The 23,992-nt window shown below is 47.4% G+C and overlaps 1 protein-coding gene across 1 annotated transcript in view; it reads left to right on the forward strand.

The window, feature by feature from the left end:
• The first annotated feature begins 2,196 nt into the window (after nucleotides 1-2,196).
• The window catches only part of PLXNB1 (plexin B1), a 62,227-nt gene continuing 40,431 nt past the window's right edge, over nucleotides 2,197-23,992 (forward strand). The window contains exon 1 of the mRNA XM_048957034.1: nucleotides 2,197-2,339. Coding sequence (XP_048812991.1) covers nucleotides 2,212-2,339 — 128 coding nt within the window. The 5' untranslated portion in view covers nucleotides 2,197-2,211. The remainder of the gene's footprint in view (nucleotides 2,340-23,992) is intronic.

Consider the following 23,992-nt stretch of genomic DNA (forward strand, 5'->3'; position numbering starts at 1 on the left):
CTCTCCTGTCTTGAGCCGTATTGCACTTTGTGTAGGTGACATTGCTGCTCTGTGTTGGGTCATGCAAAGAGCCAGAGGGCACAGGTCTGTGCTCTGCTCCTGGAGAAGTGTGCTCTTGGTATCAGAATCATTTGAGTCAGAAGAGATCCTTCAAGGCTGTCTGCTTCAACCCCCCTGTAATGAACAGGGACACCACAGCTCCATCAGGTGCTCATCCAGTCTGACAGTGGGTATCTGCAAGGACGGGGCACCCACCACTCTGCACAGCCTTGTCAGTGTCTCTGTGATCCTGCTACTGCTTCCCAGTGGCTGCCCCATACCCTGCATGGCACTGCGAGGAGTCCTGGGCTGCAGTCCCCATGTGGTGCCAGCCTCTGCGAACAGCTGGCTGAGCAAGCACAGGAGGAAGCTCCCAATAGTGCTCCCGAGTGCTCTGCCCAGATGTGCATCCTTGGCACAGGAATTTGAGATGCAGAAAGGAGCTGGGATGTCAGAGATGCACTTGTATGTAGTGGCCCAGACCTCATCAGAAGTCATGTTAGCACTGAAGGTGTAGTGTTTTAGATAGCTTGGGCTTAACAGCCTTGAAGCTACTTGTTAACACTTCCAGCTTTGATTTGAGCCTTACTGTATTGCATGTGCCCCCCTGGAAGTGCTGGAGAAAGCAGATCTGTGGATTACCGTGCAGGAAGTTTTCATGTGAGGGGGTTTGGTATCTTTTGGCATTGCCCCTCTGCTGCCTTCCCCACCCCAGAGCCCTGGGCTCCTCTCACCCATAGCCAACAGATGGCCGGAGTGCCGGAGAACTGAAGCACAGAAGCAGCTCTGGGCTTCTGAATGCCACTGTCAATGTTCTGATCTCCATTTGCATGCTGTTCGGCTTCCCGCATGCAGATCGCAGCCCATTACTGATTGATTCTGCCCAACAGAATGGTAAAACGGGCGTGCGGCGGAATTAATTGTATGGGAGCGATGCGTGCCGCTGCGGGGAACAGAAGTAGGAACTGGAGGCTCTGTTTATTTGCCAGCTCTTGTTTGCTGATTACCATTCCAAGAGAAGTTGCTGAGATGAACTGTGGAAATGTTGAATACAGGGGGAGACTAATTGTGAGCTTCTATTCTGACCCATAGCTGGGATGCATCCTGGCTTGCATTTCGTATCAACCTGCAACTGTTAAGAGAGATTCAAAGCAAAGACCATGAGGACTTCTGGCTTTTGTCCTCCGCATGGGTGCAGCTTTCTTGTGGCTCCAGCTGAGTTGTGTTTTCATTGCTGGGCTTCCCAGCTGAGCTGAAGTCTCTGAATTAAGGCTTTAAAGAGTAGAAAGCATAAGCAAACTGGTAGCCACATTGCAAGCCCATGTTGTTGCAGAGCCGACCACTGAAAAGCACCCACAGCATCCTGCAGCATGGGCCACCTATAGCCCCAGCTCTTGCGGTAGATTAATGAATGCCAAACTCGTTAGCTACAGACAAATAACATCTAAATAGAGGTTACCTTTTTGAGTTTCCTGCAGGGGGGTTGCGTGGGCTGTTAATGTACAGTTTGGTACTGATGATTTTTACCACCTATTGACCTATAGGCAGATCTGTCTTCTGTTCCTCTCCAAGCTGGTCTTCTGCGTGTGAGAGATGTTGTCCCTTTGGCGTATTTTGGGCAGGAGGTTTGGAAGCTCAGGTGGGGGAAGGAGCATTGACCTTCTGACAGCTGTGAGGAAAAAAAAAGCACTACAGAACTTGCTTTCTGAGAGAGCAACACGGTTTCTTTGAAATGAAAACTCATTGTGTATGTGAGTTAATTCCCTTTGTTTTTTGTGGGATGGAAAGGTCACTTTGTATCTAAACTATGACAAAATCAATAGTCTAATCAATTTCTAAAGTAGATTTAGTGTAATGACTTCTGTTGTGTGCTGTGAGCTTTGATGTGTGAACGTGTCCCAAAAAGCCACTAGAACAGTCAATGCAGAGCATCACGGCAAATAACCTCACAGAATTTGCAGGAGAGTTTTCAGTCCCATTCACTGTGTCCACAGGGCTTTTTTTCCCCTGCCCAGTCCCAGCACGGCTTCCTCCTGCTGTTCCCACTGAAAGAATGGATCCCTGAGAGCAACAAAAGCAGTCACGCAGTTCACTTGAGCAGTCATGCATAAAGATGGGCAGACTTTTCTGCTGTGAAAACCAAAGGGCAGCCTCCCCTGCCACCAGTTTTCCATGGGTTCTGAGGAGGATGCTGAGGATCTTGCACAGGAGGACGGTGTCCCTAGCATGCACCGGGTGCTGCTGTTCCCCTGGGGCTGTCACAGCAGTGACACTAAGTGTATTGCTCTGCAAATAAAAAGGTAAGGTGCAATGATAGCCGTGCCTCGTCCCACGCAGTCAGCTCAGAGTTGCTTTATCTTGAGAGGTGTGAAGGGTTTGATACACGCATCTGTTTTCTAGTGGAACAGCAGCAGCAAGAGCTCTAGTCCTCATGGCATGGGGTGCATGGCCGATGTGCACAAAAAGCATTAATCCTTTGTGCACTTATCTTGAGTAACTGATCTCTGGTTTATGAGGGATAGTAATTGTTTTAAATGTACGCTGAGGGTTCAGTTCATTGTCGGAGCGACTGGAAAGAGCCAGGTTGGAGCACGGCAGCAGGTGGCTGCATCCATGTGATGTGCTTCTTCAGGAGTTTGGCTTGGAGCTGTGCAGCAGTGTAAATAATTCATCTGTGCCAACATCAACAGCATGCCTCGTGATTATTTAAAAAAAAAAAAGGCTGATGCCTCTGAAATGGTGGGTTCCAGGGGATGTGTCAGAAAGTGAAATATTTCTAGTGCTTGTCCTCCGTGTCAGCGCTGCGCTCTGTATTGTTCAGGACTTGTCAGGCTTCCAGAAATTAAAGTAACTGCTAGCATTGGTTCAGCAGACAGTGTGATGGCAAGTCCAAAACCATGGCTGGATGTGACAGGTCTGTTGGGATTTTCTTGCTTGAAATCCTGAATAGTATGTACGTCTTGGGCAGAATGGGAATGGGGTAGATGAGTAGTAAAGGTTTCCTTAGAGCTACTGTAGAGATGCTTCAGTGGAGTCTGAGAAAGCTCCTTGCACTCCGATAACTGACTATTAGCTGGCTGATTTAATCTTTGCAGTCTGTGATTTCTGCAGTTCCCTCCGTTATTCTGCAAAACGGGTTCAGTGAAGGAAAGGACATTTGATGCAGGCGAGACACACAGGTGTCTGTGTGCCAGAGATGCTGATTGCTGCCCAGCTGGGTTCCACCAAAGCAGTGGCTCTGGTGGTGATGTGGGTTTGGGGAAATGGCAATAAAATTGGTATGTAGGGAAGAAAGAAGTCCAAAGGTATTTGGGAGCCAAAGAAAGGTGCCTCGTGGCAGCTGACCTGACGAGACTGACCTGTTGATTGTCAAACCTATGCAGAGGTGACTTGGTTAAAGCACGCACATAATTGACTCTGAGGAACTTCTCTGCTGGATTAAAGAGAAAAAATTAATGGCTCAAGGCAGAAGGCGAATAAGAAATTAGACTGGCCTTATTGCCAGAAAGAATGATGGAGCCATCGGAGTAAACTGTTAGGATGTACACTTCTGTTTTGGCCTCCAAACAGCTCTCACCTAGTTGCACAGAACTGCTCAGAGGGTTTTGTGGCAGCGTAAGCAGAACTGTGCATTGGTGTATGTGCTCTCTGCAGAGGTTAGAGTGGTCTCACATTGAATTACGTAGCTCAGACTGGTCCTATTGCAATTGGTTTCAGTTGTTCTATGCTTTAGAAGTAACCTCAAGCCTAATGCAGCTGTTGTTCCTCACCCCTCTTTCTGAACTCCCAAGCTTTGTTTGTGTCCAAATGTTTTATGTGGTGGGACTGGTGCACCCTAGGTGGGAAGAATCTTCTTCATGACAGGAACATTAACTCCTTTATTTACATCCTCTTGATGCTTCTCGTGGTATTTCTTATGCTGTTACTGCTCTCTTTATCTTACTATTGTTGCTTTACTTAAACTTTCTACAAAAGTAGAGTTTTTATTAAGCATGTGGTATATAAACCACTGTCTAAAATGAGGAGTGGTGTTAAATTCCAACTGCTTTTAAGGAATTTCAGACCGTTTCATTAATTTCCTGTATTCAGTGCTGAAAATCCCATAGAAGAAAATGTGATAAACTTCATAGTTTAACCCATGATTGTCTCAGAATAACTAGTGATCGTTTGCAGGCCAATGGCTAATGTTCAGTTCTGTAAAGCTGGTTAAATCATTGAGGTCACGCAGCCTGAATGTTTGGGTGATGCAGGGTGGTGGATTTCCCTCAGTTTATGCCAACCATCTGTGCTGAGACTGGCTGTTAGGAGTTGTGTGTGATAGGTGTTCTGGGAATGTGGTGGGCATGGGTCGATAGTTGGAGCGGATGATCCCTTCTCCAACCTTAATGATTCTATGATAGAGGACTTGCCATGCCGAGTGTGTTCTAAGACACCTCCAAGAAAAGTAGGTTGGAAAACAGACCTGAAGTCCGTCAGTCCAATTGGCAAATCATTAACTTTGTTCTCAATAGGTTAAGTAATGTGGTACTCGTTCTGTTTGGCTTCTGATTGACTGCGTAATGGCCAACATCAGCAGTCTCTGTTGTGCACTGGACTGCAAAGTCTGCTAATTAACGCACTGGCAACATGAAGCCAGTGTTTGCACTGAAGAAATTTGCTTCTTGGGGCCATATGGTGGGTGGGAATGTCAGGATTGTGTTGTGACTCTGTGGTCGTTCATGTGTGATGCCTGGAGCTCTGGTGTTCCCTCAGACATGTAGCCAGGCTTGGGGCCGTGTGTGCTGCTTCACAGAACCTGGTAAGGCCAAAAGCAGCGCAAGGCCCAGAGCAGCAGATGGGCTCGCTTTCTCTTGACCCACTACGATAGCTTAGTTTCAGTAAATGAGATTTATTTGTAAGATATGATAGGTTTTTGCCAGTTTAAGAGCATTTGGTGCAGTCAGCTCTTTGCTTTTCTTCTGCTGTCTCAGCCCTGCCTTGGCTACTCCTTTCCTTTACTCGCCAAAAGCAACAGAAAAAGAGGTATTCAAGCAGCCCATCTAGTTGTTCGCATGCAATCTAGCAACTCTGAGTGCTGGAAGTTGGCCTGCTGTATGTCCGGTAACACTAGCCTCTGTTGTTTCCTTGTGCTTTTGAAAAATACTCTGTTTTGGTTTCTCGGTGAGAGAGATGGTTGGCGGTCAGTGTGTGCCAACCCACCTCGTTACTCTTTTTGAAAATCCTTCATCGGATCTTTTCTGTTACATGCTTTAAAAGGGGAGGAAAAAACTCGATTCCCTTCCCCCTGGAAACAGCAGTGTCCTTGTTCTGCTGAGCTGACTGCTGGCCTCACCAATCCGTGCCGTTTCCTTTGTCTTCGTTTACTTCAGAGTTCAGCTATAAGTTGTTTCAGGCTGGGCTATTTCTGTTCTGTATCTTTTGTATGATCTGTTACGTGAATATCCTAAATGCTGAAGGAACTGCTCTTCAACAGAAACAGCCTGGTCTTAAACTACCGAGCATGGCAGGAGCAAGATGGTTGTTGCCCTCCGAGTGAAGCTCTGTGTTTTTGCTCTCGTAAAACACTTTGGCAAGAACATCCCCATGCAAAAGAATTTGTAGGTCAGGGCCAGAACCAGGGCCATCTTCTGCCTCCAAGCTGGCATTTGTCAGCCACGTGCCTTCTGCTCTCCACCTTTCCCCGTTCCTCCTCAGCCCTGAACTCCCCAGCAGTTCTGCAGCCCTGTTTGCTTTAACTGGGAGGTGTTCGCCTTCCCTGCAGAACCTCCACTGCCAGCTAAACCCGGAGCAGCCATGTGGATTTATGAAGGCATGGCATGCCTCAGGAGTGCCCTTCTGAAGGAGCTGGGAGTGATGGAAGAGATCCTGCCTGATGTGGCATGTAGCATTCTCTTCATTTCTCTTCACAGAGACGCAAAGCAGGAATTCCCCGAAGCAAGGTAAGAAAAACAGCTCGCTCAGCTGACTCAGAATGCGACTCCAGTTAGGCTGCCTGGCATGGAATCAAGGAGGTGGGTGATAGACAGAATTACAAGAGTGCAATTTGAAGTGAGTTTTTGGTGGGAGATGACATTAAATTGCAGGAGCAGAGGGTTGTGTGCTTTTGGTTAGTGCTAAGAGCTGGCATTCCTGAGTTACTGACTGGGGCTCTTTTCTGCGCCTTGGCTGTGGGCCATTCGAGCGCTTTGCACTTGAAAGAAGAAAAGTTTCAATCTCTTTGGGTTTGCAGACTTCTTAGCGTTTTCAAATAGAGATATGCCAATGGATTTGTTTTTCTAATTACCTTTAATTACGTTTGTAGACAACTAAAGCTGACGAACTACAAATTAAAAAAAATCACCAACACAAGTGGCGAGCTCCGTGGAATACCTTCACCTCTCTGTGATCCCTTCCAGCCATCTGAGCACAGCCTGCATTTTCCTTTCTTGTCTGGCGCGCACACAGGCGTGTCTGAACTTTTTCTTTGATTTCTTGCAGATCTGAAACCAATCCCTCAGAAACTGCTGGGTGTTTGCACAGGGCAGGGTGGGTGGCTGGGCACTGGGGCTGACCAAATGCTGGGTAGGTGCAGAGCGGGCTGCGTTTATGGGGCATTGGTGCTGGGAAGGAATTTCCTTTCCTGGCTTAGGTAGAAAGACTGCCCAACGTACAGCTTTCTTCCTTTGCTTTAGCATTCTTTGAGGTTGTTTCCTATTTTACGAATGCATCTTTTGAGAACTGCCAGGAAAATGTCTCCCTCAAATGGAAATGGAAATTTCTGAGCTCAGAGGGATGAAAACCTTTGGGTCTGAGCTCACCGAGTGAAAAGAGGATTACCAACCAGCCATTCTTTGGCGTGCAAAGCAGTGGAGCAAAGTCTGCAGAGCCTCTCCGAAAGTTATTGGCTTTCCTCAGGAAGGGAACTTGTGAACAGAATTAAATGAGCTCAATCCCATCCCATTCCCCACTGCAAGTGGAGAGAGCAGTGCAACTTTTAATTTGGTAGGTGCTCAAACAAAATGGGGAACTTTTCAAAGCAGATATCTTGGAAACTCGTGTAGAGCCAGTGTTTCTGGAGATAAGAGAATTCATGGTTTTGTGGCTGTGTCTTGACCTGACAGAACACAGGGTAAGGGAGGCAGTGCTGTTTTCCCGGAGCTATTAGAAGAGTTCTGAAAGGAGGATGGGCTGCTGGAGCAGATGCAGATGGCACGTTTTCTTTGCATGGTGTAAAGTATGCCAACGTGTAAACTGCATCTAAACAGAAAGACACGAGACAAGGCCTGCACATCTCTTTCCTCCTAATTACTGCAGCTCAGCTGCTGCTGTCTCTTACATATCTGAAAGGTGATAATGATACTGTCTTGAATGGCAGAGCAATAGTAGGGAGACTCCCTTTTTTTTTTTCTAAGCTGTACTCTGGAACAAAGAAGTTATTCAAGAATATCCTGGGTTGTCCTAGGACATGTTTTCAAGAAGCTGGAAGGCTTCTCCTCAGTGTTCTATGAGAAATGGTGCCTGAGATTATTGGCAGTGGTTCCTTTGGGTGCAAATCCAGAAACAAGGCTTTTAGACTTCATCAGTAGCAGCACCTAAAGAGGGAAAAGATGGTCAGTTTGGAGTATCCTGGAGAAACAGGGACTTCAGGGGGGTGAGGATAATGCTGTGGTTGTGATTGCATTGCAGTGGTGAAGAAAGCTTGGAGGCAACCACAGCTCCCAGAGGGTCCCTCGAGGACAGTTCTGGATTGGGTGTCTGTCTCTGAAATCTCATCTAGCTGTGGTCTCTGGCAGTTCTGCTGGTTAGCTATTAACTTGTTCAATATCCCCTCAGCCCTGGCCCTGCCCTGTTTCACTGTATTCCTGTAAAGCTGGTTTAAGAAACAGCTTTGTCAAAGTTTCTCTTTCTGCCTCTCCTCGTGCTCTGTCAGTCTCAGGAGAACTTGCTGGCACTGGTGCCTTTGCAGTCTGGATTCTTTTGCCCTTTTGGCTCTGTCCCTTCCCCTCTGAGCAGCCCCTGGGGAGCCCCATCTTGGGGCAGGATGTGGGGTGGCTCTGCTCGGAAGCCGAGTAGCAGGGGAAAGGCAAAGCTGTGCTGAATAGCCCTGCTTTTTTTAGCTGAAGGGAGAATGTCCTTCTTCATACGCAGGCTCTTCCTGCTCATGCCCATGCATAGCCCCTTCCTGCTCACCGCATGCTGCTTTCTCTCGCTGCCTCGGGGCGGCATTCAGGTTGGAGCAGATCAGAAAGAGCAAATGGCATTAAGAGCGCTTTCTACAGTGGTGTTTGCCCTCTTTTTGCAGAGGACTCTGCTTTTTACCTGCTCAGCTACCTATTTCTGTTTCCTCTTGTAGGATGTTTCTTAGCATGCATCTTGTAACTGTGTTGGGCCATACAGCTCTTCCATTCCCTCCTGCAGCAGCCAGCTCCCTTGGCATTTTCACAAGCAGGGAATAAAAGTGGAAGCAGTGGGATGCCCGTCCATTTGTATCAGCCTGGGAAATGGTAGATTTCTCTCCAGAACCCTTTGCCTCAGGCACGTTGCCAGAAGGCATCTAGATGCTGTTCTTCAAACACGTGCAGTTCTGAAGCCAATGTGCAGGAAGCTCATGAACTGCCATCAGCTGAAGACCGGACAGTGTGACCTGCTGCCTCCTGAAAATTGGTGAACTGAAGAGCTGTGACTCCTGGATGCTCAGGAGATGTGAGCAGGCTGCAGCCCTGGCTGCACTGCAGGAGGGTCTGCTCAGAGGTGGATCTCATCTGTATTTGTAGATGTGGTGCTTAAGGATGAGGTTTATTGGGCAGTGTTGGTGGTAGGTGGATGGTTGGGCTAGATGAACATAGAAGTTTTTTTTCCAACCATAATGATTTTATGATTCTACTGTAGGAATTTATCCAAAACCTGAGTCAGAAGAATTAGAATTTGCCTAAATGTTTTGGCAAGGAAGTGATTGCCTTCTTTGCAGACCTCGTGCGCAGGTTTTCTTTCTTCAGAGCATGAGGAATGTAAGGCAAATTTGAGTTTGGAGCTGAAAGGCATGTATTTAGCAGAGGCATTGGGATGGGCTCCAGCCCTTTGGTGCTCCCAAACAACAGCGGCGATGGGCTCTCGGAGCCAGCAGCCCAGTCCCAGCTCTGGTTCGGCCTTCCACAAGTGACCTCTGTCCCTGGATGGGAGCATAAAGAGCCTCAGTGAGCTCAGGCTGAGCTGGGCTTCTGCCTGTCTGCTCTGGGGAGAGAGTAACCTCAGTGTTCCCAGCCCCTGGCTGCTCTGAGACTGCTCGCTTGGTTTAGCTGCCAAAAAAAGACATCTGAAAAGCATACATTGCTCTCCTGTGTCCTGGCTTCTGTAAAATACAGGTTACAGTTGGCTCCCGTGGACGGTGCTGGGTAACTTTGCAGAAGGGAGAACAGCACTGCTGCGGCTATCTGCACAGGGCAGTGAGGTCTTGGTTGTGCCCGGGCTCCGGAGTGCTATTCTGGGCGTTATTAACTGGATTACATTACACGTAGGGCTCTAATGGCACAGAGCTGCTCTCAGGATGTTAACTGTTTCTATTAAGCTTTGTGTTTAGAGCTGTGTGTGGCAGAGGGTGATACTGGCCGAGCGTTCCCACAGCTCAATGGTCTGTGTGTCTGTAGGGCTCAGGGAGGTTTGCGTTTGGCTTGCACACTTGCTGTTTTGTGGGTGCTGTGTGCGTTCATTGCTTTGGTGTAGCAGTTGTGTAGCTGCAGGTGCTGTAGCAGAGAGGTTTTGCATACAGAAGTGCAACAGAAACCGGTAGTGTGTCACAAGGGATAAAGCCATATGTAGTGTGTTGTTGGACAGAGTGCCTGGTAAGACGCTGTCGAATATGAGTTCTTGTGATTCCTGATAGCCCCTGAATGAGCACTGCTGAGATTTGGTTCTGTCTGGGGTGAAAGCAGCTGTGCAGATAGCAAAGGGCCTTCCTGGAGCTGTGTGGTTTTTGTTGTTTTGCTTGTGTGCTTTCAAGAGGGAAGACGGATATCCCGGCTTTTGTGGAAACAAAACCAAAACCCAAACAATCACAAAGGAAACCCTCTGATAGGTTTGGTGACCCAAGCAAACTTGGTGCCTAATTAGTGAGAAACCTAATGGTTTTCCTGGTGGGATCCATGCATCTGTGCACCATCAGAAGTGCAGAGAGAGGTCAGAGGTGGTGTGCAGCCTGGCCCTGGCAGCAGCACTCTGCCAGCAGTGCTGTACTGAGCCTGGGGCACAGGTGGTCGTGCAGCAGAGCTGTGAGCTGTGGCACTGAGACTGGGGTTGTGGTTGTGCCAGTGGGAGAACACTGCTGGCCCCGAGGTGTGGGCATGTTTACTTGTGCTGCTTTGTGTTAAAAATGGGGGTGCGCTCTGACACAGGGAGGCTGTTTGCACGGTCGAAGCCATTAAAACAGGAGGGAGTGCTGGGGGGGGTGGAGGAGGTAGAGTCAGATGGGGCTGTGAAGGGGCAGCAGTGGGAATCGGTACCAAAAATGAATTTTGCATGAGTGGGGCATGAAAGAGCAAATAGTCCTTCAGATCAGGTTCTGCTCCTGAGCCCTTCTCCACAATTTCCTACATTGCAAACAGCAGATCTCCAAGTGTGACAGTGCTGGGGGTGAGCTCCCACCCAGACACTGGGCTCCTACTGGGGAGCCGCTGTGTTGGGAGACCCGTCGGCCCCCAGTGCGGCTCTTGGAAGGCAGCAGGGCTGGGGTCCTGGGGCAGAAGGTAGGAGGAGGGCTGGGCCTGCTCTGCTCCCCCTGCCCCCCGGTGCCAGGGAGTGACAGCTTGTGGGCAGGCAGCCAAGCTGGGAAAGGAGGAGTGTGTGAGGCCTTCGGCTTTCTCATGCTTTATCAGGCTGCAAAGAATAGCTCGATATTCAGCCGGCGTTGGTGCGGGTCAGGAGAATGGAAATGCGAACTTAACTCCTGACACGCCGGGGGAAGGCCCGACTGCCAGAGCGAGGGCTGCTTCCCAGGCTTTCTGTGCACCGAGAGCCTTTGTGAGCTGTGCCACAGCTGAGCTGTGACCCGTGTCACAGGGGACACCCCCAGCAGGGGCACGTTGGCTGGGGGCAGCGGGCCAGGGACGGTCCCGGCACTGATGGAGCTGGCAGAGCGCTGCACGTCGGCACACAGGGAGTTAAGTGCTGCCAGTGGCTGAGGGTGAGCCCACCTCGGGGTGCCGAGCTCCATTCCCACGGCTGAGGCCACGGCTGGGGGAGGGCCCCTGGGGGCTGGGAAACATCACCAGGCTCCTGCGGGCCTTTGTGGGGCTGGGAGAGGGCTGAGCCGCCAGGCAGGGACTGCTGCGTTGTCACCGCTCGGCCGTGTCCCCTGGGTGAGACCCGCCTGCGGGCAGGTGGAGGTGGCCTGTGGGCACACACCCTGCCAAGGTGTCTGAGAGAAGGGAGAGCAGGGTCAGAGCACCCATCCGGCCCCTGGAAATGCTCTGAAGCCCGAGGCAGTCTGTGTGAGTGGAACCCAGCGGCAGCGTCAAGCCAAGCCCTGGGCTCAGGGTTTGATTCTGCTGGGCTGTGCTCGTGGTGTGGCCGGAGGTTGGGGTTTAGTCTGTGCCAGGCTGACTGGCCTTGCTCCCACCCTGGATCGTCTCTGGAGAAGATGAATTGCTGTAGTCCTCATACAGGCTGTGCTGGCACCAGTATCTGGAGGGCAGAAGCTCTAGGAAGTGTCTATAAGATGAAAGCTTGATTTAAAAAAAAAATAATAATTTTTTTGTGCATGGCCACAGGAGTCAGCAGCTAGCAATGAGACAATAAATACGCTGTGAACACCAAAACGTGTAGAGATTCTCTGTCTGAATCTCACTGATGGTTAACACCAGCACCCTACCAATGCTGTTAGGCAGCAGTCCTCATCCAGCTGCCTGCACACAGCCGAGCTTTGCTTGGCAGCATGCTGCAGCTCTGCGCTCTGTCCTTTCCCCCCAGCAGCAGGGATGTGGCTGACGCATGCTCTTGGTGCAGGGAAGCACAAAGAGCGGCTTGGGACCCAGGTGCAGTGAGAATGCACCAGCTCCTGCGGGGGACGGAGGGTGTGTTCCTATTGTGCGTGCTCCTGTTGGTTCTGTCAAGCTTCCCCTCATTATTCCTGCCTTGAGCTGTCTCAGCCCCAAGGCAAAGCGTCCAGAAGGCTCTGTAGGCTTTGCCCTTGAGAGACGTACGGTCCTTGGAGAATGGCTGTTCAAGAGAAGCACGGCAGTGGGCTGAATTGAGGCTGTTTCAGGCTGCACAGCTCTGAGCTAATCTCCCAGAGGCAGAGACATTACTCACCAATCAGGAATGTGTCTGTATTTTTCCTAATGAGAACAAAACATTTTATCCCTGTTCATTAGCGAGAAGTTAGGGTGTACTGTTGCCATGCCAACAGACTCCTCTCCCCTGCAGACACACTGGGGGTGTCTTCCATGCCGTGGTTGGAAGGGTGAACGGGAAGGCTCGTTCTGGCGAGAAAAAGATCCCATTGTTTTCCCAGGGCCGCCTGGACTTTGTGCAGCTGGCCAGCCCTTGCCTCCTCAGGGGGAAGGGAGCCACTGCAGGAGTCAAGTGCAACAGAGGTTCAATTTATTAGAAAAAGAGTCTTTACACTTCATGTTATGTTGTTTTTTCCAGCTTGAAGCATACTCTTCAATAAGAGAAATGAAGGTGTCTCAACGTTCCCAAGAGTCCAGATGGTAAGCAAAACGCGCCGGGGGTCAGCACTGGGACACCCAGGGACTGCTGCAGCACGCTGGGCTCCTCTGTGTTCCTCATTGGTCCTTTGTGCAGCCACTGTCGTGCCAGGCGGCTCCTTGCTGCTGCTGTGTAATGAATAAGTTCACCTGATGGGCATCACCACCTGTGGTTAGCAGGCAAGTGGGTTTACTGGGCATGTGGTCCCCTGGAGAGAGCGAGTGGCAGCATGTGAGAATGCACGCTTGTTCCTTTTATGCAAGGAGCTCCTGCCAAGGACAGAGGATGTCTCAGAAGATGTGATCTGTAGGGCTCTGGTGTAAAGACAGTTATTAACTCCAACAGTTGCCTGCCCATTTTCTTATCTTTGTCTTGGTTCTGCATCCCTCCCCATGAGCCCCTGTCCCAAGGGACTGTTGGGATGTGTGGACTGCAGCAGTGTGTGCACAGGGCTGCTGTACACCTCTGCTAGTTCTCTGCAGCTCTGGTGCTACAGTTCCACCCCTACTGCAATGTAAAGTAACTTGCAAATTAGAATTCTCTGTACAAGGTAATGAGCTTAATCTGCAGAAAGAAACAAACAACTGTGCCACTTTCTGAAGATGATCTGTGGCCAGAAGTGGGCTGGTGAGTGTGACTAAACCTGAAGACAGTCTGCTAGAGCAGGGTGATGTGCATATCTGGCTGTCAGTCACTTTGCAGCATGGTGAGGTGTTTTGTGCTGGCTGAGCTCGGTGGTGTTGACAGCTGCAGACCTTGAAGAAATGTCTCCTGAAACTGGAGTTCTCCGTTCAGACTGCATGCTGTTCAACTGCCTAGCTGTGACTCCTATTCCCATTCACCTGGCAGAGCACTCTGAGTGAAAGTGTGGAATTTGAATACTGGAATTTGAATATCACATGGAGGGTGGTACAGCAGAGGTCCAGACTGAATGAGCTGCTGGAGATCTGCAGATCTGCATGAACTTCTGGTTGGGGAGGGAAACCCTGGCACCTGGACACTAGCTGCTGGCTTAGATGAGTCACTGACTATTGCACTGAAGAGATTAGTATCACTTGAGAGCACGGGAGCCCTTCATCAGAAAGTATTTTGCTTGTTGGACTTGCAGCTGGAGCAGCAGGAGGGTTCCATAAAAACAAAAGCAGTGAACAAAGCCAGAAAGCATCCCCTAGCCCAGGCTTCTGTGTGTTTGCAGCTTGTTTGATTCCAGTTTGGTAGTGGAACTAGATTAAAGTCTTGAATGTTAAAGAGCAGGCTTTATGAAAACCTTTTTTGATCTGGAGACTCTGTGAATAAATCTCGAGTGCATACAGCACATGTGCAGGGATTGGTGAGTTGAGTTTCCTTGGCTTTTTGCTGGCTCTGGGTGGTTCAAGTAAAACCACTAAATCACAGCTGTTTGAAATATGGAAGGAGTAGTAAGTACTTGAGATGATTTGAATTCAGTCTTTTCTGAGTCTGTGCTTTTAGGGTGCATAAAATTAAAAGACCATAGAGAGGACTGCATGCTGCATATATGCGATTGTATTCTTTGAGATAGCCAGCTGATTCTGTCCAGACCCTACTGAAACAGTGCCCCAGCACAACTGCACTGGAAGAAATGGTTTTTAGTCCATTTAAGTGCAAAAGATCATGGCTGAACAAACTAACTTCTGGAATGTGAGTTACGGTTATTATCCAAGTCGCGCTCTGCCTCATTCTTGTGCAGCACGAGTAGCAGCTCGGTGTTACCTAGGAGAGCGCTGTTTGTTCCCTCCTCTGCTCTCCTTCTTTGTAAACAGCATAGGGGGTGATTTCTGCCCTACTTTGTGTCCCACCTTTTTTTTTTTTCCCTTTAGAGTAAGGATAAACATACAACTGATGTGCTGTGGGCAGAGCTAGAGCCAAGAACCTTTGCTTGTGGGGCAGGGGGCATCTTTCTCCCCGTGAGGAAACTGATGTTGCATTTCAGCTGTAGACATTCCTTTCTCATTGCTTCCCGTGCCTGGCAAGCAGTTGTGTATGCAGTGCTCTGCAGAGTGCTCAGAATAGTGATATTTTGGGTATTGGGTATTTCTAGGACACATACTTCATCTGTGGTGTCAAGCCTCTGTATAACTACCTCAGACTCCTTGTTCAGTTCAGTGAAAGACAGATCCAGATAGTTTGATCGTCTTGCATCTTGTCTCATAGTTCTGTTTCTGAGATGTCCACTGCATGCTGAGCTGCTCTTCACAGGATACACATGCTCTGTTCATTTGATTATTAATCCTTGTAATAACAAGGTTTTTGTTTCAAAAGTGTTGAGCTTCTCTGAGCATAAAAATAATGCGGGTGTACACATACACAAGTGGGATGAAGGACAAAATTCCAAACATGTTCCTACATTTTGCTTCTAAAAGCAGGTGATATCTGCACCATGTCTGTGTGAGAATAAACACTGTTGTTATGTTTCAGTGCAATTTTTGTGTAACTGCAGGGCTGGAATGGTTTGATGTCACTGAAGATGCAGGCAGCACTCCCATACTGTGTTCTAGAAGCTCAGCTCGAAGGGGAGCCATGTGCTTCACCCATCGGGTGCAGCAGAAGGGATGAGAATGGTTGGATTCTGCTTTGTTAGAGGAGCATTTGAGCTCTGTGTGCTGTTTGGTACCCACCACCTTGGCAGGAGGGTTCTCCCCTTTGGTTGGAACCAGTTGTGGGTTCTTTGGGAAGTGAACTGGTCCTTCTAGCCCCTAGTAGCCTTAAATTGTGAGGTAGGCTTATATAAAAAAAAAAATGTTGTCAGCACTAAGCACTGTAATGTTAAATAATTCATTGGCTGTCTTTTGAATTGTTTGGTTTTAATGACCTCACCTATATTTCTCTAATTCTAGAGACACTTCTACATTCCTGTAACTTAAAAAGGCTTGTTTGACTCCTAATACTGAAACTGGTGAAGGGCAGAAAAGCCAGATGTTTCAGCCTGACAGGAAAGTTTGCTTGGTAGGAGACAAGTATATGGAGAATGAGTCTTGTATCTGATAATCAAGAATGTAGGAAGCAATTAGGATGGATTGCTGCATTTGTAGAAAAAATCACAAAGGATTTTTCAGGAGTTGTGATTTAAAAACGGTGTCCAAACCCAGACAGGTTAGTGTGATTGTAGAAGAACAAGGTCCAGTAAGGATACTGTAATTTTATGTAGCATCAGGAAATCACTAAATACTGTGCCTGCAGTCAAGGGGAAAAAATAATGGATTGAAATATTCATAAAGAAGATGTAATAGAATAAAGATAGCAAACAACCTCTAGTACAAGGGATAGCCTTCGTTAGGGTAGGTGAGATGAAGAATAAGGTTGTCGTTTGTACTTCCAAAGTACTAATGCAGAGAGAATTTTTGACAAATGCACGCTGTTCTGGAGGAAGGACATCATGGAATCATAGAATGGCCTGGGTTGAAAAGGACCACAATGATCATCTAGTTTCAACCCCACTGCTGTGTGCAGGGTCGCCAACCACCAGACCAGGCTGCCCAGAGCCACATCCAGCCTGGCCTGGAATGCCAGGAGATGCAGTTGAATGCTGCATTAGAGGAGCAGCAGCTATTTTTTGCCTCTTCTGGGAGTGTTGGAGAAGCATAAGCATTGAATGGTGTAGTAGGCTGAAAAACAAATAAAGACTCAGTCCTTGATGTGTGCGGGTAGCCTGGGAAGCTCCCTGCCACAGGATGTTGTGAATGCCAAACATCTGTGTGTATTTGAGGGCACAGGGCAGTTCCACAGAAGAAGGAGCTATTGAAGATTCCTAAATGCACGGAACCCACCTCTGTCCCAAGTTCCTGAGCTGCACATCACTGCAACCAAGGAGAGTGTTCAGGGAGGCAGAGAGCTGCTGTGTGCTTACTCCATTCTTACGGCTTCAGGCCATCGCCAGAGCTGGAACAACTGCAATCTGGTTTGTCAGAACTGGGAAGGGGGAGAGAAATAAAAATAAAACTTGTAAAAACAGAAACCAGCGCAGCTTGTGGCTCGAGTTTCTGCTGCGCTGGTGGCGATGTGCCGTGTGCACCTCTGCCTTGCTGGAGGCATTGCCTGTGAGATATTACAGCCTGCAGACTGTTGACTTGGGTTTGGAGAGTATATACTGGGAAACTTGCAGCTGGGGAGAGTGGTGTGAAGGTGTGCATTCTAAGCAGGGAAGCTGACATTTTCCCTTCCCCTTTGCTGTGTGCTGTTCCTTGCTGCCCTAAGATACTGTATGTTTTCCTGAGTTACAGAGACTGTCTTACTGCTGATAGCCTGAATCTTCTTGGTGTGGATTTCCCCTCTTTAAACAGTGTTTCTTGCTTGGTAGTGTGCTGTAACTTAATTTGAACTAAAATGAGTGATGTGCAGACCTTTAAACAATTCAATCTCTTTTCCAAATGTTTTCAAACTCACATAGGCCATGGTGAGTGTAGGTTCAGACTTTTTAGAAGTTCTCAAAAAACTGATCTTATTTTAGGACTTGTCTAAACATTTAAAAATGACAGAGCTCAATTCTAGTTGCTTCACCTTTGCAAGCCTGGCCTTGCACTTGGTTTTAAATGCTTACCCAAATCTGCAGAGAATGCAGTGCAGGATGAGGTGTTTCTTTGAAGGTTTCCTTTTGCTTTCAGTAGGATGAGAGCTATGCCAACCTGACTGTCCTTTTGTCCGTAGGCTCTCTACTGTTGGATATTGTCCCATTTTTCTCTTCTTTGCTGAGTATCTTTGCTCTTGTGATCCTTGGGGAACAGCTATGGAAGGCTGGCTGGTAGCAGAATATACAGTTTAGATCTTTGGAGGCTCTTAAGACTCAAAGCTCAGCTCATGTATTTGGTGAGATTGGAGGCTGTTTGCAAAGATGCAGAAACCAACGTGCCTAAGTCCCATGTCCTGTAGCAGAAGTCACTCCATGGGCTGGCAGAGAAGCCGTGTGCTCAGATCTCCATTGTGTGTTAGAAATATGCTTTAACTTGTGGTTGGCCCTGAGGTGGTCAGGCAGTTGGACTTGATGTCCTTTGTTGGTCCCTTCCAACTGAACTATTCAATAATGCAATTTCCAGTTCATAATGATGCACATGTTAAAGAGAGCAACTTCATCTTAGATCTTTTTAATTCTTTGTTTCTTTTTGTTCTTTAACAAAAAATTGTTTGCATTTATTTGCAAATATTTTTCACTTTCTTGATGTGTCCTTTGCTGGACTACATTAAGTTTTGTTCCCTTTTGGTAGACTATTACATCATGACCATGACATGTTGCATCTAAACTCTCTGCTGTTCCTAACAAACTACTGTAAATCTGGTTTTCCTGTTTTCTGGGTGCTTTAGCCCAGGGGACATCCTGGCAAGATAGAACTCTTGAAATACCGACAGTCAGCCAGTTATACTGGCTGCAGTGCCTGCTCGTAGGAGCTTGCATTTCCAGACTAGTGTTGCAGTTTATGCAACAGACTTGTTAGTGCATCTCTGTGTCCCTAGGGTGAAGATCTGGGTTTCCCTGAAAGGCAGAGGGAAGAGCCAGTCAGTCCTGTCCAGCTAGTGGGTGTCAGACTGCGCAGGTAGGTGGATTGCAAACCAGATGGAGAACAGTCTCAACCAAAAAGTCTTTAAAATTCATGGCTGCCTTGAAGAGGTAACCGGTTCTGAACCACAGAGCTCCTAGGACAGCACCAAAAAACCTTTTTCAGCTCTGAACAGGACTGCTTACGAGAGAAAGTTAGGATGTCCTCGATTTGAATGCAGATAAGAACAGAAGCTCACATTACAAAGCCATGGTGGGTGAATTTTGTCTTGTAATTAAAATTCCTTATTCTGGATAAGGTGTGAGGACCCGTCTGCGTGACTACATGTTAACAAAGTGACTGCAGAACTCTTGCTCCAGACAGCTTATTTCTCCACCTACCAAATCCTGCAGCATCCTGGCCTTCTGCTTCTTTTGCCACTCAATTTTCTTACTGCACGCTTTCACCCCTCTAGCCTATCGACCCATAGAAGTATGAAGGAAAAGCATTGACTGATGGCCCATGGGCTGCAGTAGTCCGACCTCTATATGCAGTCTGGTGCTCTGAATTTTATTGCTGAAACGAGAGCTTCCACATCTGGACAATGGCTGGGGTGTAGGGCTGTGATGGTAGGGCAGAAGAGCACATTGCATCACTGCTGCTAGCCTTTAGCCTTCTGGTTCCTTGACCACAGACACCTTGAGAGCTCTTCAGTTCATGTACCAATGCTCTGTCTTGGGCTAAATTAGGAAATGCTGGATAGCAGAGGTCTCAGTCTGTGTAGGAAGGTGGTTGCTCGGGGCTGTTGAGACTGTGTGAAGTTGATCCTGGCTTTCAAGTCTGCATCTTGTTCACTCTTCTGCAGTGGAAGCCTGGGAACTCCTGTGTTTTCTATGTGTTATGAGCAACTTGGGAAGTTGCTCAGGCTTTTTGAACTGCTTGGTGCTCTGCTTTCTGATTTTGGCCTTACAGAAGCTTTGGTATTGAGTTGTGGAGATGGCAGAAAACATCCAGCTCAGATTGTTATCTAGCAGACCTGTGTAACCTAATTACCAGAATATTGAGCCGAATAGTTCATAGCTGACTGCTGATAGTCTCCCAGGCTTAAGTACTAATTTATGGAAGATTAATTGATTAAAGCTTCATTTCTGATAAAATGAGTTGAGTAATACGAGATAGAATGTAACCAGCTTGGTTTGAAGGCAAACCACAAGCAGATTGTGGTGGTGGTGTGGAATTCTGTTGATTTTGCTGTCTCTTCTGGGTGGGAGGAGATAAATGCGACTCGTGTGGTTGCATTGCATTAAATTTATTTGCATATTACTGACTGTATTCATGGCTGTAGCCAGAACTGCTGACGGTGTTGGAGTGATGGGGGAAGATGGTCAAACTGCTGTCGGGCTGTGTGCTCTCTGGAGAGTTACTGGAGAAGGCAGAAGAATGAATCTTATTTGAAATGAAGGAAAACTCCATGGAGAAGAATTAATCCCTCCCTGCCTCGAGTGCATTAATTCTTCATAGAGCTGTCGTGGTGCTAAACAATTTGAAGACTCCTGAGGTGCTGAGCTATGCTGCTCTGTGTTTTCAGAGTGAAAAGGTTAATTTGAAGCAGGCTGTGTTATGTAAGGACTCTGATTTGCTTCTTGACAAGGGGATGGTGGACTTCAGGATGCAGTCCTTGTGTGCTTGCTTGTGGGCTGTAATGCTGCTAGCAGGAGCTCCTTGTGCAATAGGGCCCTCTGGTCTCTCTTCCATCCTGCAGTCTTGCAGGGCTGCTGCTGGCACAGAGACCGTGGTTTTCTCTTGTGGTGTAAGTGTGGAGCCAGCATCATTTCACAGAGATGAAATCAAGGCAAGATGCTGTGTGAAATGTAATGAAGAACAGTGAAGCCTACCTGTGTTGGGTATTTGAGCTACCTGCCAGCCCAGTAAGGCAGAGGACAGGGAAAACTCTCTTAGTTGTCTGTTCCCAATTTCTCCAGAGTTCTAGAGCTGGAGTAGACTGGGAGCTGCCACTGCTTATGCAGGAAGCACCAGGAACGTGCTGGAGAGCTGCTACACGTTATCACTGTGGGTTGTCCTTCTGGAGATGGTTACCATTGGCTCTACTGAAGGCACCACAGATCCCCCACAGGAAGGAAGCAGGTTTGAAGGGCATTGAAGTTCCTTTCCTCCCTTGCAAGGTTGTCTCAAGATAAGAACCCTGGCTGTACGCAGGACAGTGTGGCTCTCGCCATGGGGTGTGGGGGGTCCCGGTGTTGGCCCCTGGGAGGCACGTGCTGTGTGGAGGTCTTGTGAATTCAGTGATGCAGCTAATGCAGGACTCCAGCTTCCCTAGCAGCACTGTGGAGCCAAAGCTGAGAGCAGGATGGATTTTGTCTGGGGCTGGGAGAGGTGCCCCTAATGACAGGGCAGGCGGTGCAGTGGGAAGGCGTGCCTTCCTGGAGGTGGAGGCCGGTAACACATGAATCACGCCTGTTTGAAGTAGTGATGAAATCCCCGGCAAAGGATTTCTGTAATACCTAGCCAAACAGTCTGGTGTGCTTCAGTTTCCTTTCTCTCTGGGCAGAACGGATGCTCCTGACCTACTTTTCCCAATAGCAGCTCTGTTAAACACTACCCAGCACTATACGTACAGCATTTGTGTTCTCTGTGTTGTTCACTCGGCTGCTGAGCAAGGAGCTTCCATCAGGCGTGTAGCAAACAGGGGAGAGCTGGTCTGGGATGGGGCTGCTTGTGCTTTAAACCCACAGCTGTGCCACTGCTGTGCAGCACAGCTCGGACCTCTGCTTGGGGCTCCCAGGCTGCAGAGGGGGATGCTCTGCTCTGCTGCTGTGCTGTGCGTTAGCTTTGTGCGGCGCTGCCGGGATTCAGCTAGATGGTATCTAAATGCTAATAGGACAGATAATGCCTCGAGAAATAGTCGATGAGGTTAGGCTTCCAGCTTCCTATTATGCGATTAAGAAGGGCTAAAGTTACATTCCTAATATTTAAAAGTAAATAAAATCTATAAATGTACCATTAAAATAGGAAGTTTAAATATAACTGTCCTCCTGAGGCAAATTGCAGAGCGCTGTCTAGCTCAGTATCCTGCCTTTGACAATAGCCAGAAGCAGATGCTTAATGAGTACTGTAAGAGATGGGGCATGTGCGATGTGATTTATTTATTTTCTCTTCTCCTCCTCTCCATTTGATGCTCCCAGCTTATGGCTGTCACCAGTTTAGGGCCCTCCTTGGCTTGGAGCTGAATCTGATTATCAGATCCTGACTACATTCATTTTTATAACCCCTTTTAACTTGTTTTTGTTTCTGGTCTCCATGGCATCCCACAGCGGTGAGCTCTACAATTTAATTGTGCACTTAAAACGTTATATAAAATATTTTTACATCCAGTGAAAATTACCCTTGAACTGACTTAGAAAAGTTTACCTTGTCAGTGCTCTGTTTTTCTGCACTGATACAAGTGGTCATCAGTTATTCCACATTTCACATCCCAGTTCTATTTGTTGTGTCTCAGATCTCTCCCGTTTTCCCTATCTTGTCCTGATTGCCTCTTTGTCCATCTGAAGTCCTGCTTTGCTCAGTCTCTCCTTATATGGAAGCTGTCCCATGCTTTTGATCATCTTTGTTGTCCTTTTTGTCATTCAGTCTCCTTTTTCAGATGTGGGAAGCAGAACCAGAACTGCCTGCAGCATTCAACAACAAAATGGTGATGTGTTTCCTTTCCTGATCACCCCGAAGGCTGTATTTCCCTTTTTTGCTTGATGCTAAATGCTGATCTGACATACCAAGTTTCCAAAGTTTTCATGAGTGATAACAGCTAATTTGGGTCCTCGTATGCTTACGTAATTAGGATATTTTGTGTTACTCTTGGTATTAATTGACATGCAAGGTACTGTGTAGTTACTTAGGAGTGCATGAGTTTGGTAACTTTTTGCAGTCTCCTCTGTATTTAATTGTGCTGAATAATTTTATTCTCAGTAAGCTCTGCCAGTTTCAGGCCTATTCCACTTTGTAGATCGTCTTATGAATATACTGAACAGCACAGGTTGCAGAATGAATTCTTGGCAGATCTCTCTGATAACCTTCCTCCCTTGGGAAACTCTTCCACTTATGATTTCCTGTCTTTTAACTACTTATTAAATCATGATAGGGACTGTAATTCCACAAAAGCTTATCTTTTTTTTTTCCAAGAGCCTTAGCTGACAGTTCTTTCAAAGTCAGTTTAATTCACATTAAACAGATTAAAAAGCTGTCTCTTGGATCTCAATTAACTGGAAATTGGAAATGTGCTCTTGGAATTTCCTGGGCACTACAAGACTTTCTCTCTGCTCCCGTATTACCCTGTATTTCAATGATTCTCTGCCTGAAGTTCTGTAAATGAGCTTACTTCTGCAGGATGATGGATTTAGATTTGCCTGGATTTGTATAGAAATGGTAGGTTTGCTCAGCAGGCTGGATCAGATGGGTAACTTTAAGTGAGCTCTGCTCTCCCAGAAGGATTCTGTCACAGCTAAATTAAGCTTATCTGGGTTTCCTGGAACTCCTCTACACATTGGGACCTAGAGAACTGGAGACTTTTTTTTTTTTAATTTAATTGCCTGGAAGAGTGTTTGAGGCTCAGCTGGTATTTGGGTGGACCCGGTGTTGGCATCTGATGTGACAGCTGGGTGGGAGAGCAAGAGGTTCTTGGGTAGGTAAATGAGCTGGGGGTTAAAGACAACATTTGCTCTGTGATAGCATGTCTGGGTCAGGCTGTGAATCTGAGTCAGGTACGTTGTTTCACTTTTTCTTCAGAAAGGCTGGAAGTGCTACAAGAGAAATTCTGTCTGAAGAAGTTCAGATCATCTACTGTATCCATCCTGAAGGCCTGAAGCTGGAATGATTGCCTGGTGCTTGTCTGCCTTCACACTTCTCCTTAGGCATTTCTTGTTGCCTGTTGCTGGAGACAGGATTTCTGTGTAGGTGGACTTCTGTCTGACTTAGAATAGCTGTCCTTATCTTCTTGCCCAAGGAGGATTAAGAAGGATTAGTTTTGGAACTGTTCATGCAAAAAGTGACTGGAAGCTTCTTTGACTGAAAGTACTGAGATGAGCAAAGTTAAATGAAATGACAAGGCAACTTACTGGGGTTAAATACCCTTGGGGAAGTGCCTGTAGGGTTAAGGTGGTAGTTTCTTTAACTTAGGAGCCCTAGGAAGAAATCCTGCTTTCACTGGGATACGTTGGTTTAGTCAGGAGCTCGGAGGCTGAGGGGAGGAATTGCTTGCTGGTGTTCTTTGGCTCGATCGCACAGCAAGCTGGAGCTGATCCTAAAGGATTCAAATCTTCAAATGCATAATGTGGGCAGAAAATTAGCCTTTTGTTGTGCTGAAATAACAGGAAGCTAATAGCTGACTTGATTTTCCGCTTTTTAAAATGCATATAGAATGTGATACTTGAGTTCTCTTTTTGTCGGTGTTTGGAAATTGGGCTCAGTGAAAAGCTTAAAATTATGCAGTGGCTATGGAGAAAACTGAACTGCAAGCAGCTTGTGATGCTTTCTGTTCCTTGTAAATGTTTATGTAGTTCAATTCACGATTTAGCTGTGTTAAACATTAACTCTTCATTAGCCACTGGTACTGGAAGTTTAAACTGTTGGCTGTAGCATATCTTAGTATGCTCAAGAGGAAAAATTGGATGTGCTTGAGGTGTTAGAGGAAATGCCTGTCCGCTCCCATCAATTAATTCTGGTATAGCTAAAATTAATACTTGGTACAGCCTACAGGGAGTAGAAGCTCTTACTCA

The sequence above is a fragment of the Lagopus muta genome, chromosome 11 (genome assembly GCF_023343835.1).
Source record: "Lagopus muta isolate bLagMut1 chromosome 11, bLagMut1 primary, whole genome shotgun sequence".
NCBI lineage: Eukaryota > Metazoa > Chordata > Aves > Galliformes > Phasianidae > Lagopus > Lagopus muta.